The sequence below is a fragment of the Pezoporus wallicus genome, unplaced genomic scaffold, assembly GCF_028554395.1.
Source record: "Pezoporus wallicus isolate ANWC-B61680 ecotype Strahan unplaced genomic scaffold, APGP_CSIRO_Pwel_v1 contig_10160, whole genome shotgun sequence".
NCBI classification, from domain to species: domain Eukaryota; kingdom Metazoa; phylum Chordata; class Aves; order Psittaciformes; family Psittacidae; genus Pezoporus; species Pezoporus wallicus.
Window position 1 is genome coordinate 239,388 of NW_026641390.1, and position 19,157 is coordinate 258,544.

The 19,157-nt window shown below is 38.0% G+C and overlaps 1 protein-coding gene across 3 annotated transcripts in view; it reads left to right on the top strand.

Moving 5' to 3' along the window:
* Positions 1 to 19,157, top strand: part of BANP (BTG3 associated nuclear protein) — a 137,394-nt gene that overhangs the window by 12,214 nt on the left and 106,023 nt on the right. For all 3 annotated transcript variants that reach the window (XM_057423523.1, XM_057423524.1, XM_057423525.1), the window contains exons 4-5: positions 11,604 to 11,726; positions 12,618 to 12,793. In XM_057423523.1, the coding sequence (XP_057279506.1) occupies positions 11,604 to 11,726; positions 12,618 to 12,793 (299 nt within the window). The remainder of the gene's footprint in view (positions 1 to 11,603; positions 11,727 to 12,617; positions 12,794 to 19,157) is intronic.

Genomic DNA, 19,157 nt, shown 5'->3' on the forward strand with positions numbered 1-19,157 from the left:
TTGAATTAAGTAAGTAGTATGGGTGAAGAACCCAAATACCTTCTTGATGTATAGTAGACATGTTTATCTGAAAATTATGGTTCTGTCTTGCATTCAGAAATACAGTTTATGAAACTGCGCTAATCAAATAAATGAACCATTTGTCAGCCGCTCTTTCTTTATCCTGCATAGTGATAGTTTCTTTGGCTGTGGTGCAAAAAAAAAACCAAGACCCCAATCTCGACATCTTTGATTCCCCGAAAACATGAAAATACTTTCCAAAGTCTCCTAATTTGTCAGAAGAACTTGTCAGCCTCAACATCTCGAGACTGATTCTGGTCCTGCATAGCAGTAAGAACACCAATTTACATCTTTTTGTTTTACCTGTATTGAAACACATGTTTTGTGGAGAAGTACCTGCTGCAGATTAAATGGATGTCTGTGATTCATTATAATTAGGATCACTACAACTTGATACTGAAAATAGTTCAAGAACTCTCATGACTGATTTTATTGTTGGTTTTTTTTTTGCTGTATATCTTGCAAGATCCACAGCAGCAGTGCTGTAAATGGTGGTAATTCTTGCTTTGGACTTTTATGGTAGAGATTTAAATATTTTGAAATAAAGCTTGCCCTGTTGGTTTTCTGCATGGAGTTTTTGTTGCAGATCATCAGCAAGTGAAATTTTTTTGTTACAAACCATCAGTTTGTGAAGATTTTATGCTTACTGCCTGCACTACTGGGAGTTAAAATTCACACAGGACTAAGGAGAAACGGCATCTTGGATTTAAGTAGCTTGTACAGCAGTGTTCTCATTGGAATTTCACATTCCATTATTGTTGCACTAAGATATTGAGGAGCCAAGTGTTTAGTAATTTGTTGTTGAGATTTGATAAATTCAGAAACAATGTATAATGTCCAGATAGCATTTAGGTTGAGAGTGCAAGGTCAGTTATGGAATTAAAAAGACAATGTAGTACTAATATTTCATCTGTGTTTTGGAGAGTTCAATAATTCATGCATGTATGGGATGGAACTCTGCAAACCTTTTCAGACTGACCAAGATTTGAACTGTGTTGATTCGTTCTTCCAAGTCCAGTTTTCTTAGGTTAATGGTTTCTGATGAAATATTTATAATAGTCCAGTGATTCAAATTAGAGTCTAGCAAGTAGCAGCTGATAACTTATGTCTGAGACATAAATGCAAAATATGTGGCTTGGATCTTTTTAATTGTGGTGCTGTTTAAAATGTGCCTGCGAGGCTTTTGGAGAGACACAGCTTTGAATTCTTAAATATAATGCTAGCTAAGATTTTCAGCAGTATGCACTGAAAATAAAGTCTTTGGTAATAAACTCTCTTCTTCAGAGGATTTGTTTTTGTAATGTGTTACAAGGCCAGTTTTTTTTCCCCGTTTGCCAGGTAATTGCACAGTAAATTTTCCCAGCTGCTAGTCTTAACCCATGGCAAGTGTGAAATCCTTTAACTTAGGAGGCTTAAAGCGTCGGAAGTAACTTGTGCTCTGAACCACACGTGGGTAAACACTTTATTCCCACTTAGCTAATACACAGGGACTTTGTTCTGTGTCTAAGGCTTCAGTGAATCCTTTTATTCTCATTTTGTAAAGAAAAAAACCTATGTGAAAGCCACAGCACAAAAGCAGAAGGGCAGTTGTGTGAAGTCCCTTGTGGCGCAGCGTATTGCTATTCACAATAGTGAGCTAGGAAACAAGAGAACTGAATGTGCACAGAATTTGCCCCTTGTGCCAAGACATTTTAGAAATCCACATCCTTTATTTGTAAGGGTATCTGAGAATGAAAAAGAGAGGCATGCATAAGGATCAAAAAGGCTTTCAGTTTTATAGATTAGGGGTGGCATTTACTGTTGTAATTAGTGTCTAAGAGCATTTAAAACCAATTATAGTAGTATTAAAATGTGGGTTAACCTGCCCCCTTGCCAAAACCCATAAGGGTCATACTAGATGAATTCTGGGGAAAACAGAACATTGGCTCTTATTCTGTGGTTCTGTGAGCATAGCCAGCTATTGCATTCAAAAAATAAATGTAAAGGGTACATGACTTGAAATTTGGTTCAGGATAAATGCCTTCATACGGCTTATACTTTTCCTTTTACCTAAATAACAATGGAAAAGAATTATTGTGTTTAATGGAAGTGGACAGTTTTTACCTCATGAATGTTGTAAAAAGTCTGAAAATTGTTAGTAGGATTATATATTAGTGAAAGCCTAAAAATCTTACTGTATTTGTATCGCTGCACTGGATTGTGGAAGCATGTTACGTACTCTCTATTTCAAGAAGTAATTTATCGAGCATATAATAAACAGAAGGGGGCAGAAAAGCCTTATATATTCATTTGGATTCCAGCTTTGAGAATTTAAATCTTTTAATGTTACAGTCTCTGGAGATTATTTGAAGTTTGAAAATGCAGCGGTAAGAGCACTCCCTGGAAACCTTTCCTGTCAGTTGGGGTATTTAATTCTGAGTACAACAAAACGGATGAATGAAGAGAAGAGCAGCTAATGAGTTTGTGATTAAAGGGGGGAAGTTTTCGTTTTCCTCTGGAAAGAGCAGAACTTTAAGTTGTGTTTCAAAGTAGTTTGCGTACCAGTTTACACCAAACTCAAGTACCAGTATTTTTAACAGTTGTGAAACCGACTGGTCTTGCTACTCATGGAAAGTAATACATAGTAGTGTAGTTTTAAAAGAAATAATCTACAGTGGTGTTGGAGAGTCCTAGCTTTACTTTAAGCAAGGTGGGAAGGAGCTATAGGTGAACTTACAGCTTCAAAAGAATGAAACAGACCAACATCTAGCAAGGTCTCAGCAAGGTTGGTGAGATGGCAGAGAGCCAGTCTTCCATCTGCTTTATTTGGCAAGAGATGCTATTTAACTGATACATTTCCAAACGTAAAAAACACGCTGTTTGGAATCTGAATGTCTTTCCAAACAGCATTTTTCCTTTTCGTGGAACTGTACTTTTTTGCATATCTTTAGCTTTGTTCCATATTGAAGGGTGGAGTATGAGACAGGAAATCTGCTCCTAATAACTTTTAAAATTGTATTCTTTGTGAGAAGTCAAGAGCGGTATTTCTTCAGTATCCCTTCAGGGTGTATGGAAATTAAAGATCTAGTACGAGCTCTCAGAGTAGCAGCATCCTTGGCCTATCTATAAAAATATGTATGTGGTGGCAAGTGTGGTTGGGTAGTTGTGAAAAGCAAGAGAACAGAGGTACATCATGGAAGTTATTTACAAATCTGCTCTGTAAGAGTTGTGTGTTTGAGTTCTGTTTGCAGAACCCTAATGTATTTATTTACAGTTTGTTGTTATCTGGTGACCATCAAGGCGTCAGTTAACTAGTGTCTTGAGAGCCAGTCTATAACACTGCTTCCCTCACCCCCAGACATCTAGTGCCACATAAGTAAGGCTTATGCTGGCTTACTTTGTAAGAAATTTTGGAAAATAAATCTAGAAGTAGCTAATTGCATAATAAAGGGTTCAAAGTCTTTACTTCTTTTCATACAGTGTTTTTTAAACAAAGCAATTCCTATTTTGGTACTAAGGCTGCAGTAGATCACTTATAGTAACTGTGTTCAAGATCAGTCAAGCCTGCATATCCCTTACAGATCAACCTTTTGTGTTCTGTGCTTAATTCAGTCTCTAGTATGCTGCATTACTACTACTTCTCTAGTTCAGGAAGTTAAGGCTCAAAGAAGGGTAACAACTGTTAATTTCTTCCTGTACTGTCTGAAAAAGTATCTTTGCTGTTGTATTACCGGTATCTTTTTAATCTTACATTTATTTTTAAAAATGCTTGTATTTGGAATCATAGAATAGTTAGGGTTGGAAAGGACCTCACGATCATCAAGTTCTGTCTGCCCTGCCATGGGCAGGGACACCTCACACTAAACCATATCATCCAAGGCTCTGTCCAACCTGGCCATGAATACTGCCAGGGATGGAGCATTCACAACTTCCTTGGGCAGCCCATTCCAGTACCTCACCAACCTCACAGTAAAGAGCTTCTTCCTTATATCCAATCTGAACTTCCTGTTTTAAGTTTTAACCCATTACTCCTTGTGCTATCACTCCAGTCCCTGGTGAAGAGTCAGTCCCTCTCCAGCATCCCTACAGGCCCCCTTCAGATACTGGAAGGCTGCTATGAGGTCTCCGTGCAGGTTTCTCTTCTCCAGACTGAACAGTCCCCACTTTCTCAGCCTATCTTCCTTTTGATGCAGCCCAGCACATGGTCTGTGTGTGTGTGTGTGGGGGGGGTTCTGTGCTGTGAGGGCACACTGCAGCTCCAAGCATTTATTATAGGTGCTGGAAATGCTGGGATGGAATGATGCCCTCCTCCACCAACACACCTAGTTTAAAGCTTTCTTGACCAGCCTATCAAGCCTCCTACTAAGGCTGGCTCCACCAGCCTCCAGTAGACCTGGCTTCCCAAATTGAGTCCCATGTTCTAAATACCCAACCCCCTGACTATGGCACCACCGTTCTAACCATTTATTAACCTGCCCAATCCTCCTGGCCTTTTTAAGGTCCTCCTCTGTATCCTGGAGAATTGATGAAAAGACAGTCTGAGCTCCAGAGCCCCTAAGCACCTCTCCCAGGGCTCTGTAGTCCTTCTTCATGTTCCCCAGGCTACTGCTGTCTGTATCCCTAGCACCCACATGCATCACCAGAAGTGGGTAATAATCCGTGGGACTTACTAGAGCAGGCAGCCTCTCTGCCACATCCCTGATCCGTGCCCCTGGTAGGCAACACACCTCCCTTGAGACTGAGTCAGGCCGGCAGATGGGTGCCTCTGTGCCTTTCAAAGCAGAGTCCCTGTTTATAAGTCATGGCCTGTTCATTTCTTGTCCATAATCAGAGACACTAATAATCAATGACATTTGTTAGCAGTATTTTTTCAATTCTAGTTGTTGTTTGCATGTGGCCTACTGGTTTTGATGCTGTTGTATATCTGCTGAGGCCAAAAGGTTCATTTGTGCATTGATCTTTTACATAGCTTCAGTTGAGTTTGAAGTAAAAGAAATTATTCTGGGTTCTCTTTCCCTGCCCCTACCCCCCACCCCCCTTCATTTTTCCCCTTAAAAATAAACCCAAACAGAACAAACCCCCCAGAAACGGTATCCAGTTGCTTGCATACCTGTATTGTAAGATCCCTAAAGAAACCCCATTGTTTTAAGTGGTAGGTTCTTCAGCTCCCTTGTAGCTTGACTGTTGGTTAGTTGTTGAACTAGTTGGAAATGGGTGTTGTCATTTGTGGATGACTACACTTGTTTGCTTGTACAGGTGTGTTTAGCTTTTCTCAGAGCAAAATAATCCACAACAGAAGTTAACAGCTTTTAAAATTGGTTGATAAAATAGGTCTTAAAGCTGGTGATTCATGTCTTTGATTGTCAGCCAATTCAGAGGCGCTCTCTAGGTGAGGCTGTATACAACAAACTCCATATAAATGTATTTTGTGACTTGGAAAATGTCTGGCTCTTACTTATTTGAGCTGAAAATTTGATGTTAAATGTTTTTAAGCTGTTAACAGTATGTTTTAATAAATGCTGCCTTTGCTTTATCTTTATTATAAATTGATTACAGCTTTCTCAGTTTTCACATCCATGAATCTCTTTAGTGACGGCTGGTGTACTTTGGCTTGTCTTCTCACAGGATCTAAACATTAGTGCTGTCTTTATAATGTCTGCTCTTATGTGATGTTCCAGATGCAAAGAATCCAAAGATAATTTTTGATGGCTGAATTCTCACTGAAAATGATGGATAATACTGCTGCTTTTCTGGCAATTGACTTGACTGGGTGAATGCAGTTTAGGGATGTTAAAATTTTAACTGTTCAAGTGCCCGTACAGCTCCCTACCCTACAGCAGGTGTTCCACTGGTCTTCATTGTGGTGAATCATCTGATTGTTGGCAAGTTTGCTCTCTCCTGGGTGGTAAGAAGCTGCATTCATTGTTTTTTGACATAAATCCAGTGTAATTTTGTGTATGCTTTGCCAGTTTGTGGTTTTGTTCATGCATACCATAGTGTAAATTCATAAGTCAGTTTTCTCATTCCTCTTTGGATGCATAATCTTAACTGTATGTGCAGAAGGCAAAGGAAGCAGGTGGTCATCAAGAGGAAGAAGCAATTAGCATTATCTCCCTAAATGGTGATGGAAAGAGGCAGAGTGGCTGGTGTTACAGATGAACACAAGTGTTAGTGAAAGATAAAAAAGAAAAGAAAGTAAGGAAAATGCCACACTTCTAAAATGGTATTTTTCTGTATAATTTGAAAAACTTGTAGATTTCCCTCATGGCAGGGCCAATTGAAATATTCCTCCAGACACCTGCCCCCCCACCCCGCTATGAGCTATATACACTTAAGTCTTCATGTGCCACCCCACAGCAGTAAGCTGGAAGATGTGAGAATTCAAGGTCTGTTACCCAGACTTGCTTTCCTTAAGGCTGTGTTTGGCTGGAGAGCTTCAGAGCAAGCAGTCTGCCAGGGCTAACTCCAACTCCAGCCTTCCTGATCCCCTCTTTTTCTGTATCTCCTTCTGAGGTGTACACTAGAGGATGAGACAGTGATATCCTCAGGAGCCCTGCCTCCATATAAGCAGCCCCCGCTGTGTGAGCATTGGAGTGACCACAAGGTATTACATGGCCAGGAAACAGCAGTTTGTGAGGCTGTGGCTAGTTCAGAGTCCCAAAGCTGAGCTCTTAGTTACCTGCTTGCAAGATCACATGTTCAAAGGCGGCTCAGAAATGGTCTAAATAGAGCACTCGTGTTTGAAAACTTTGGCCTGATTTTCATCACAAGTCATTTTCTTTGGTTTAGAGAAACATTTTTGATCTTGTACCTTGTGGAAGATAGAAATGTCAGTTCCTTATTCCTTATTTTTCTCTTTCTAAATGAAAACCTCACATGGGAAGAAGAGGAGATGATGGTCCTGGTATTGCCAAAAGTTCTTTTATGTCATTGGGTGCATTCTGTGTGATTGACAGGTTGTTGGCCATGAAAAAACAACAGTTAAGACTAATGATCATATCTATGACTCACACATTTCCATACTGAAAACTATCTTTGGCAGCAATTTTCTTATGCAAAATGTAGAATGTCCTTTTATATTAAAAAAAAAAAAGAGAAAAGGCAGAAGCTAAATGTGTACACTTGAAAATTGTTATCTGGTATGTTTATTTTTTCTAGAAATACTTTCACCTCTAAGTTAACAGAGTATTTGGTAAACTGCATTCAAAAATATTTCCCAGAATATAATATTATCTGTAGGTTGCATGCATTTTAATTTTTCACTGAGTTGTGTCCAAGAATAGGAAAATTGCAGGACGAGTCTCTCCAAGTTCTAATGCTTATGGGGAAAGGAGCACATGAACACAAATGGAAAGTCCTGTGCAGCAACACGGGGTTTTTGAAGCACTCCCACTGACCCTTCTTAATAATGTTTTCTTTCCATCTTCTCCATGAGTATAGTACTGGCAGCACTCATAGGAAGAATTGCTTCATTTGGGATCAGAGTGAATATCAGAAGCTTTCCTTCTTTGTAATTTGTTTTCTGTATTTTAGAATATAAGTAATGATTAAAGTAAATTCATCACCAGTATGAGCTGTACAGACTGAAAAAAAAAAAAGAATAGTATGAGGGTGAGCAAGGCTGAAATAATTTTTAATGATTTCCTCTGGATTTTTGTCAGGTTAGCCCAGTATTTTGGCTTTCCATAGAATTCCTTATTTAATTTCATGTATATTAACATGTATGTATAGTAACACGTATATCTACAGAAAAAGGACATGGAACTGTTGGAACAAGTCCAGAGGAGGCCATGAGGATGATCAGGGGACTGGAGCACCTCCTGTATGGAGATAGGCTAAAGAAGTTGGGGCTGTTCAGCCTGGAGAAGAGAAGGCTGCGTGGAGACCTCAGAGCAGCCTTCCAGTATCTGAAGGGGGCCTGTAGGGATGCTGGGGAGGGACTCTTCATTAGGGACTGTAGTGATAGGACAAGGGGTGATGGGTTCAAACTTAAACAGGGGAAGTTTAGAGTGGATATAAGGAAGAAGTTCTTTACTGTGAGGTTGGTGAGGCACTGGAATGGGTTGCCCAGGGAGGTTGTGAATGCTCCATCTCTGGCAGTGTTCAAGGGCAGGTTGGACAGAGCCTTGGGTGATATGGTTTAGTGTGAGGTGTCCCTGCCCATGGCAGGGGGGTTGGAACTGGATGATCTTAAGGTCCTTTCCAACCCTAACTATTCTATAATTCTATGATTCTATATTCATTGGATTTCTTGTTGTCTCTAAAATAATCTAAAAACAGAGAATAAAACAGCTCACAGGAAATTTAACAGCAAGCATATTCCCATATCTGCAGGGAATGTTGTGGGTATCCATTTTTCCTGTGTACAAGTTGGAGCCTAAGACAATCCTGTGAAATTCTCCTTCTTCAAGCATAGTGGAACCTTTTTGTATTAGTCCCAGTTGTTATTTTCTTCCAGATAAGTAACTGCTCAAGTTTCACAGCATCAGCTCTGAAAACTTTCTGCCTTGTGATGCCTCATTGTCAGAATTTGCTAGCAAATTCTGTTGCCGTTCTTGTTCGATGTATATCATGGACAGAACTGTAGTTCCTTGGTTAACATTTATGATTTGAATTGAGAGGTTACCCCATTCACCTCATGCAGATTGGTTTTGAAAGCATCACTCTTCAGGAGTTTAGCATAAAACATGCATAATTTCTTCTTTAAGAGTGAAAAAGTATTGAGTTTTACTGGAGTCTTTGTGTTAGTAGATACAGATACTCTTATCCAACACTAATGATTCCTGATAATAAACAAGAAACTCCAGTTATTTTCAAACTAGAGCTCCTACTCAGGAGAGAGAAGTCACAGAGAAAGGTTAATTGGTGGTTGTAGATTTGTTGTGTGGTGTTGAGCATTTCCAAACAATTATTCTAGCTGTCCTCTGCTACTCGTGTGACTTTGTTTTTCCTCCAAACTGCTTTATGGGTTCTTTGATTCCTTACAACTTGAGAACAGTTCATTTCCACATGTAAAACAATTGGTGGACAATTTGGTGGTAGTTGTGGCTTGTTGCAGAAGTTTTCTTTGTGAATGTGGTGTTTGGTTTTGCGTTTGTGCTGTATAACCAGGAAAATATGTGTCAGTAAAATGAAATGTTTAGTTAGTGGCTCCTACCAAAACAACTGCAGGTGGATTTTTCTTGTCAATAATCCACTCTACTAACTGGGAAAAGTTAATTCTTGGAGAGGAGCCAGTGTTTTTGTTGGTGTTTGTTTAGGGATAAATTGTAAAAAATGTTTATGCATTAAAGTAAGCAAGCTTGAACATACACTGATGCTTTGTGGAGGGGATAAGTCTGTGCTGGTGGGCTATATAAAAGCATTTCCTTATTCTAAATTTGCTTAAATTAGCTATATGCCATCCAGCTCACTCTCTAGATTGGCTTCCTTAAAAATGAATATTCCTAAAGAAAACCCAAAGGGCAACTCCCCCAACTTCTTCCCTATTTTATGCCAATTTTTAGTGCTAAGTCTCTCTTTTTCCAAATATAAACTTAATATGAGTAAAATCCTAAGGACTTTTATAAATGTAATTTTATTGCATTTATCTCTACAGCTGAAATTAATTATTCAGAGTGTTCATTAAAAATAAGCTTTGGTAAGTGACATTTTAAACAGGCATTCAGAAGTGATTTCAGGAAAGATGGTGATAAAGAACAGTGTCTAAAAGGAAGTGTAAAATTCTTGAACATTTTAAACCAGCCTGTGAAAACTTCAAATGTGGCTATGTGGACAATTTGGGATATGTAACAGGAACAGATAGTATTGATGCTAGGCTGGGGTGGCTGCTAGCATAGCCACTGCCAAGTTTTGCATCTATCAAGTGTTTGGTGTGGGGCGTTTTTGTTTTGAAATGTTTGGTGCTGGCATTGAGAAAACAGGCAGAAGTTGTTTTTTATTCAATAAAGAATGTGTAGGGTTTTTTTCCCCTTGATAATGGAGAAACTTCTGAAAAGGTGACTATGAAAGCATCATAAACCCCTAGACTCTAGATAGCAGCTGAGAAAACCTAACAGAACCTCCCCATTTATTGCTTAGTATAAACTGAAATTCATATACAGGTGAAAAGCTATAGCACAGTCAGCACTCACCTATGATGAGACAAACATCTTCTAGAGCTTCTCAAGGTTTGCAGTCCACCTGATCCTTGGCAGCCCATGAGGAATTCCATTTGTTGCTGCTACCAGACACAGTTACTGTTAAAGGAAGGTAGTCCTGCGTCTTTCTGTATCCAGAAAACCTGTTGTCAACCACTTCATCTGTGCCAAAGTTGATTCATTTATCCTTAGCTCTTAGGGCAGTTTCCTATCTTTTATTTAGGTCTTACCAATGGCTACTGTAGCACCTAAAGTCTTAAGTAGACTCATGAATATTTAAGCAGTGAATCAGCCTATTACAGCTGAAATAGACAGTTGCTGTCATCAGATTTGTGTGTTTCAACAATTAGTTAAGAGGTACAGTTAGGAAAAATAAATGTCCATCAGTCATATTTGAGATGTTGGATGGTAAAAACAAGAGTGGGCTATTTATTGTGGGAAGCAGAGAGAAAGAAGAAAATGTGTGATTTAGAGACAGAGAAGGCTTTCTTCTAACCTCTCTCCTTAAGTTTACCATGAGTACAGCAGAAACAGTCTTAAGTATCAAAACCATGCCTTAGAATGTTGAGTAATGGTGTGGGAATAATGTTTATAATCTGTGAAAACAAATCAAATGATAAACTGCATGCCAGGGCCAGTTAACTCTCATATTTACTTCTGTATGATAATGTAGATCTAATGTGTTTTTTTCTATACAACATTTGTCTAGTAATTTTCTTCTACATTGTAAGTGCTAGTGAAGGCTTTCTGGTTTCTCACAAGCTAAATGCTTTCCTGTTTTAAATATTTGTTTTTTGTATGTTAAATGCACACAAGAATTAGTTCAGTCTTGTCATTATTTGAAGCTGCAGTCTCTCCCTGTTCTGCTTTGATGCCCTAGTACCCCTCTTGTCTTCCTGCCCTCCACAAGCCCCCCAGCCCTGCAAGACAATGCATGCTTTTTAACTAAGCTCATCATCCCGTTTTGGAATAAACACTTTTACATTATTTTTCCTGAGAATTATCCTACTCAAATGGTGCATTACCATGTAAGTCGGCCATAGATCTCTGAAAATGCCCATGCTCAGACTTTTCAAAGCAAAAATCTGTTGGCTCTTTGGAGCAGTGATTTACAGACTTCTTTCCTGTGTATCTTGAGTTGATGAATTCCTTATTGCTTTGCCAGGAGTGGTAGACTTCTATATAATTCCGTTGAAGCTGTGTGTCCCCTGAAAAAGTTGAGTACTTGAAATGGTACAGATGTCAAATGCGATGGATTACCAGTGTTAGCATTTGATACAGAACTGCGATGCTGGGAGAAAGAGGAAGGCATACAGGCAGTTTCTGCTTCCAAGTAGACTGTTTAAACCGTAAGACTGTTAATGTATTATTTATAAGATCTGCTCCTTTACATTCCATTTTCCTCTCTGATTTTTTGTCTTGTAGTGTTGTCCCTCAGACAACAGTAATACTGAACAATGACCGGCAGAATTCAATTGTAGCCAAGATGGTTGGGCAGGAAGAGCCCCTGAGCAGAGCAGCGGATTCCCTGGAAAATATCCTTAGCAAGTTAGTAGCGGTTACGGGAATCCTCCCCCTTCATTCCCTCCTTTGACAGGTCCAGTCTCTGCAGCATTTTGAAGACAAAAAATGAGGAATGTTCTAGGTGATAGTGTAGAGGGTGACATGGAATTGGTACCTGAATATTTAACCAGGTGGACAGTTCTGCCTGTAGAGGCCTTGCATCAACAGGCAAGGTATAAAGCAATGCTTAACTCATGGTGGGGTGAGAGTATTCTTGGAGGATGTAGGATTAGTTCAATGTTAGTTGAAAGAAAGTGTCCACAGCTCCATGTGTTTTACATGGTTGCATAATCACATAGGGATGTGCCAAGATCCTGTATTTAACCGGCTGAAGAAGGAATGTGCAGCCACCCAAGGAAGGTTTATTAGAATTTATACTGTCTAAAGCAAATTTTAAATAAAGTGGAACTGGAGATTTTGGGTAGAAAATGTTCTTAAATAATATTTGTATAATTTTTTGTTGTTTGTTTGCACATTGGGCCTAGACTTTTCCATTGATGCAAATTTAAAAGGTGTATCTAAAAGTTTTTTTTTTTTTTTCTTCTGCAGTTTTCTTTACATTTTATTTTGCTGGATAGCAAAAAAAGAAAAAAGTGATTAGTCTGTGTTTTGAATGCATATGTTAGTGTGTGCCTTTGCTGCTTATTTGCATCCCAAGTGGATCTTACAGAGAAATTAGAGACAAGCATTTGGCATGGATGTCTAAACAATAGAGTAAGATTATAACTTGAGTTATGAACAGGAGTAGGATTCTTTAAAGTGGTGTACTTTTATAATATATGTAATTTTGTCAGTGTTTTCAATTCCTTCACAGTGATGCTGTTCCTAAAGAAGGATTGTGTTTTTCCCAAAGTTATCTACTTTTCTTTTCCATAGTGCTGTTCCTGGACGTAGGCAGAACACCATAGTGGTGAAAGTTCCTGGGCATGACGACAGTCACAATGAAGATGGAGAGAGTGGCTCTGAGGCCAGTGACTCAGTTTCCAACAGCGGACAAATAGGAAGCCAAAGTATTGGAAACAACGTCACCCTTATTACACTGAACTCTGAAGGTATGCTCATCTAACTATAGGGCTACTTGAGCAAAGTAAATGTGGTGGTGGAATGAACTGGAAGCTTCAGAGGTCATAATCACAGGTCCAACTTGGAATTGTTAGGCAGCACAGCAAGCATCGGATAGGAGTGAACCAATCTGAATGAGTCATTTGTTTGTTTCATTTTTGCAGGCAGAACAGCTAATTTAAATAACTTAACAAAAGGTAGTCCCCACTGTGGCAGTGTAGCTTTATACTTTAAACCGTCTAAATTAACAGATGCAACCTGCAGGGTTTCCTATCACCAAGCTGAAATATTGTGTCAGGAAAAAAAATGCCTTCTCTGGGAAATAGAAACTACTGGTACCATTTCTTCCTGTTATTTACTATGATAGTCCACTTATGTAATTTTTATGAATGTAAAATAGTTGTTTTAGCAATAGTAAACAATTTTTATGAGGAAATCCATCTTAAAAACAGTGTTAGTAGGATAGTGTGTAGTGTCAGCTTTCTGCAAATTCTTTAGGTCTCAGAGACTAAAATCAAATATAACAATATCTAAATTTTAGATTAGCCTTACATGGTTTGGAGATTTTGAAATGAATGTTAGTTTGCTAAATTTTAAACATGAACATGATGCAAAGGACACTGGCTTTCAGGTGAAAACAAGATGTGGTAAATTGTTTTATGATTAATTTGAAAGTATTGATTATTTTTTTTTCTCATACAGATGTAAATTTGAACCCTAGACCTTAAAAGTAATTAGGAGAATTACTAAATTGAAAACATATTTATTTACTATTTACTTACGTGTTACTCTGGATGTGGTAGCTCATATTTACATTCATGTACCAGAGAAGAGTAAGTTACTTCAGGAAGTTATTGCAGGGAAATGTACTTAAGAGGTTACCTTTCTACTTCAGAGGTAAATACAGTGTCTCTTTTTGATCTCTAGCACTGAAATGGAAGGACTCTAATTTAGGAGTGATTAGGTTTCTTTTTCTTCTGTATGATCTCTAGCCACTGGAAAAAAGCATGTTTGGTGTGAGCAGTTTAGGATAAAATTAGTGACAGGGATTAATTCAAGATAACCTGCAACTGAGCGCTTAAAAGTGCATGTAAAGATTTCAGAACTGACTAAAAAAAAAAATCAATGGGGTACTTTAAAACTTCAATGCTTAAAAAAACTGTGGAAGTCAGTCTACTGAAAGTCTCATGCACCAAAGGTTGTTTCTGAAAATGTTGCTCTAGGGCATCCGAACCTAGGATTCTTCGACTTTTATGGATGCACATACATCACACACATAAAGTAAAGAGCTTTTAGGTTCTGTCCTGTTTGTATGTGGTGAGATAGAGTTGTTTCTGAAGGGCATTTGATTTTGGTCAATGAGGAATTAAAGGAGACAGAGGCTGAGGAGCTCCTCTCAAAAAAATAAAGATTGGATTGCAGATAGTGCTGATATTTTCATGTGAAAATACATATAAAACATGCTGTTTGTGAAATCTGCTGATATTTCATGCAGCTTTGTCAGCTCTGCCAGGAACAAAGTTTCTAGCATTAGGAGGGTATTTGTTGTATAATGCCCTTTTTGACTTGGTTATTTTGCACAGACAAATGCGCTGTTGGCCTTCTGTGCTATTGTTGTATATGTAAATTTTGAAGAAACGGGTGATCCATTATTGTCTTCAGATCTGATTTCCTTCAGACCTTTAGAACACTCATCCATTAAAAATCTCTGAGATTGATGAATGCTTTGAAAATCAGATTAGTAATCCCCCACACCTACCTCTTCTTGCCCTCATGAAGATGACTGCTTGCACAGAAGGAATGCTAAGCAAACTAGCCTGCAGTATGTTGCAGAAATTAAACTATTAATAAAGGAAGTGATGAAGAATAATAGGTCTGTTGTGCAGACTTGTTTTCTTCAGCATTAAAAGGCAAAAGTTACAGCACCCATCAGCTTGCTTTCATAGTCTGTGAAAGAATTCTGAGTGACTGAGTTTCTCAAAGGAATCTTGATTGATTGTAAAATATGAGGGCCTGATAATGGAAGACTTCAGCTCTTACTCTCTGAAATTAAATAAGGGGTTTCCAGCATGACTCCTATCAGTCATCTTGTGTCTAGAAAGCAGAATTGGACTGTGTTTATAGTTGGGTGTCAGCTGACTTTGGAAATGGTATTGACGGGGGGGTATATTCAGAATTTAGTTAATTTATATAAAGGCATTGCTTGCTCTCTGCTGGCTGATTTCAAAGAGTATTTAACCACATATGTTTGTTGGTTTTTTTTTTAAACACCAGTGTTACTGCCTTTCTATTGATTAAAAATAATTATACAGAAGCATGGAGCCCAGTTCCCACTTCCAGTAATAATCTAGAATTATTTTGGGGTCTTCTGCTGACTGGCCACTGTCAGCATTTTGTTCAGTCTTCAGTTTATATTAACCTTTTTCTTCATGTGCAGTAAGTGCATGTCCTCTTTTCTTTGAGGAACAGTTACTTGATTCTTTCTTTTGCTTTTCAGAAAACTGAAAATGCCCATCCATTTCACAAATGCAGTTAATGGTCTGCAAAGTGTTCATTTTAAGACATAGTGTTTATGAATTGAAAGCACATAGAGGTACTTAATCTCTAATTTCTGTGAAGTTTTTTGCCTCCCCCTCCCTCATTTCACTTTGGAATAATAAATCTCCTTTCACAAGGGGATGATAGCAGAAATATCAACACCTGGTGTATTCATTGGACTACAGTTCTAAAAGTGTGTTCATGAACTAATTGCACAATTAAAGATAGAACCCAGCAAGAACAGAATTAATCAGTATTGAATTACCAGTGTGAAATCAAATTAGGCTAGAAGGCTGGCTAGTTAAGTGACTTACCATTTTTATTAATGTCAAATTTTTGGCATAGAAAATACCAAGTGTATCCTTATTTGGCCAACTAAGAAATATTGGGGTTTTTTCATTTAATTTGTAATTTTGCCCTTCAGATACTAATAGCTGTTAAAAGTGATTAGTCTGCTGTTGTTTTGAAAGCATATATTAGTGTATGCCTGTTCTGCTCTAGCGTTTTTTGCATCCCAAGTGGATCTTACGGAGAAATGAAAGACAAGCAGTTGGCATGGATGTATAAATAGTAGTGTAAGATTGTAACAGTGTGTTTTATAGGTAAAATTACTTTTCTGTGTATGGGAGGATGATTTAATACTAAGCTCAAAGCTCAAACCTCTGTTTTACCAGGCTCCTCTTTTTAAGAAGAGAAGTTTTTTTCATCCAGAAACACTGAAAGAATTGAATGCCACTGATCCTCTCAGGATTTAAATGGGGAATGGCCATCAAGTTGAAACTGATTCACTTTGAATCTTTGGTTTCTGGAGTTCTGGATTGGAGCCTTAATTTAAATCCTAAGCAAAAAATACAAACTTCTCTTACTGCACTGAAACAAGGTACTGAATGAAGAAGCCCAAGTGTGGCCCACTACTGAATTCATGTCTGCATGAAGTGAAAAAGCAGAAAGGTCTTACACCAGCAAACACAGAATCTACCAAACAAATCTATGTCCAGGCTGCTCTAGTCTGGTAATTTAAACTGTTCAAGCAGTGCTTAAATGTTAATTGTAAGCCTGTAACACAGAAACTGAAGGTCTAATTGACTTGATCATCTCCCATCTCTTTTCCTTTTTTCTTTTCTGATTTAGGAAAAAAATCCCCTCCTAGTATTTTTAATACAGTATATTAATGATGTTAAAAATGGTCCTCACTTTAACCAAGAGTCATAGTTTCAAACCAGGGATCTTTTTGTTGTATAATCATCTTTGTTAAATCTTAGCTAAGAAGTTCTGATTTGAAAGAGCTTTTGAAGAGCTCCTATGACAGTTGTGAAACTCCTCACCCACAGTGCACAGAACTAAATAAACCTGTTTAAACTTTCTATTTTCTCTTTCTCTCTGTCTTTTGAAACATCAGAGCTTAGGTGCCTCCTGTGTTGTAGCAGGAATGCAGTGAAGCAGGTTACATCCGGAAGCTTGCTTTTGTCTTCAAATGAACTTCTTTCTGAAGTGTGGCTTTTAGGAATTGGAAGTACCCAGCTGTACCCATATTTCTAGCAGTCTTTTGTGTATTTGTTTCACCCTGAATGTCTGTGTTAGCAGAAATGTTTTCTGGAGGAAGGAAACCACCAAACATGAGTTACAGCATGACCTGTCAAACTTTCAAACAAAACATTTTACTGAGCAAGTATCTAAGAATTTGGATAGAGTCTGGTTTTTTTTGAAAGATTTTAGTAGATGAGAACAACGTAAATATAATGAAAAGTAATGGTTTTTCTTGTGTTCTCCTGAGGCACTCTATGCTTTTTCTGTAGATGAAATGTATGCTATTTCTGTATAATGAAACCCATGTCTAAAAAGACCGGCAACTTGTTTGTTGTTCACCCTGTCCTCCCCAGAGGGGATTACACATCTTTCTCATTTAATGGAATAAGAAACAAACATTTATCAGTGAGAGGTGCTTATAGTAAATGTCAACATTTGGTAGATGTTGGTTTTTTTTAGTTTCAGAAGTCCAGTTGATTTTGACATGAATGTGTTCTTATCATAAGTTTTGGAGTATAGCATATTCTCAGTTTAAACCAAGTTGTGCTTTTTCCACATCTTGAACTTTCTAAGTAGGCTTAAAATTGATAAGCAGTTGATTTAATGAAGAACACTTTAAAACCATCATTATTTAGGCCTGGTGTCTATGTACACATTATTTTTTGTAATGAACTGTTGTAGATCTTCAGGAACTGTTACAAAACCTGTGTTTGTCCATTTATTTTGTCCATTTGGAGGATTTAATTGCTTGGTGTGTTAAATGGTCTGTAATGCAACGACTTTTATTCCTCTGTTCAGCTGTGATTGGGACAGGGTTGATATTTGTCTTAGGTGTATTGAAGCTGTGCAGAATTGTGACTTAAATGTCATGAGCACCCTCCAGCTTTGTACAGTTCACTGTTCTGTGCAAGCAGATGGCACAGGAAGAGATGTAATTAATTTCACTCATATGGTTTTGGATTGTGATAGCCGTAAAACTTTATATACTAAACACTTTGAAATGTAATTTAGTTTTTTAATAGTTGCATGGGGGGTTTGTGCTAAGTGGCATAGTGGCACACTTCTGTTTCCCTCTTCAGTTGTCAGATATTGAGCTTCTTACACTTTCGGGGTGGTAATAGAAGGAAAAGCTTAGACTGTTAATTTATTTTGAGGAAACCATTTTCCTGTGCTTTCCAGAACTTTTGTACATTTGTAAAGGTCTGTAGCTTCTGAACTGGGTTTCACCAATCTAAAAAGTTACAGCTGGTATTTAGTGACTTTATCGCATGGAAGTTAGTTTGTAAATCCATTCTTTAAGCCTTCATATCTCTGAACGTATTGGTACTCGTTAGTTATGTGGCATATTAGCTATGTTCAGGACAACTTTCATCCAAACATTGTTGAGTTCTTTTGGGTTTTGCCTTCCACTGCAAAAAGTAATACTGTGAAGAACATTAGATCCACACTAGTTTTAAATGACAGAAGTTTTAAAGCTATGATATTAAGTACCTATATTGTTTTCTGACTTTAATGAATTCTCCCGTAGTGGTATGTGGCTGTAATCCTGTCAAGGGTTGGTTTTCAATTGACTAAGCTATATCTTGGCAGCTGTATGCACTTCATGCTGACCACAAATCTGTTAGAAAATATTCTGACATTCTCAAATGTATTTGTCTAAACTTTTTAACTGAAGAGTTTTAGCATTAGATGAAGGAAAGCAAGTTGCAGTAACTATGAAGAAGTAAGTTTCAGTAAGAAGGGTGTGCATATTTTCAAATGATGGATGCTTAAAAGGAACCTTTTACGTTAACAGATAACATCTGAGATGAAAATAACACTCTTCTGTCCAAGCTCCAGTTACCTCCCCTCTTATTTACTGTTATTTGGCCTTATATTTAGAAAGCTGTTAGAAGTATGATTTTCCAAACTCATCATTTTAACCCCATCATCTCCCCCTTGCATTACTATCTCTACTCTGGCACCCTCATTATGAAGGAATACCTGTCCTATGCCATCTGGGGTTGCTCTTGACTTATGGATTGCCTTGCTTGTAATGTTTTCCCCAGCATCTTTATGCATTTTTCTGCTTACTTGGGAGGATAACTGTCTGTAATACTTGCTGCTAAAATTGTATTTTCTCATGGTGTTTATATAAAACTTAAGACATAGTTAGGGTATCTTTCTTCTAAGACACTTTCTTTAAGATACTCTTAGTGACGCCTTCCATCTCAGTGTGTGTTGACACTGCCTCTAATCTACCTATTGTCTCTTGCCTTGTCCTTGGGTTGTAAAATTGCTGGGTAAGGA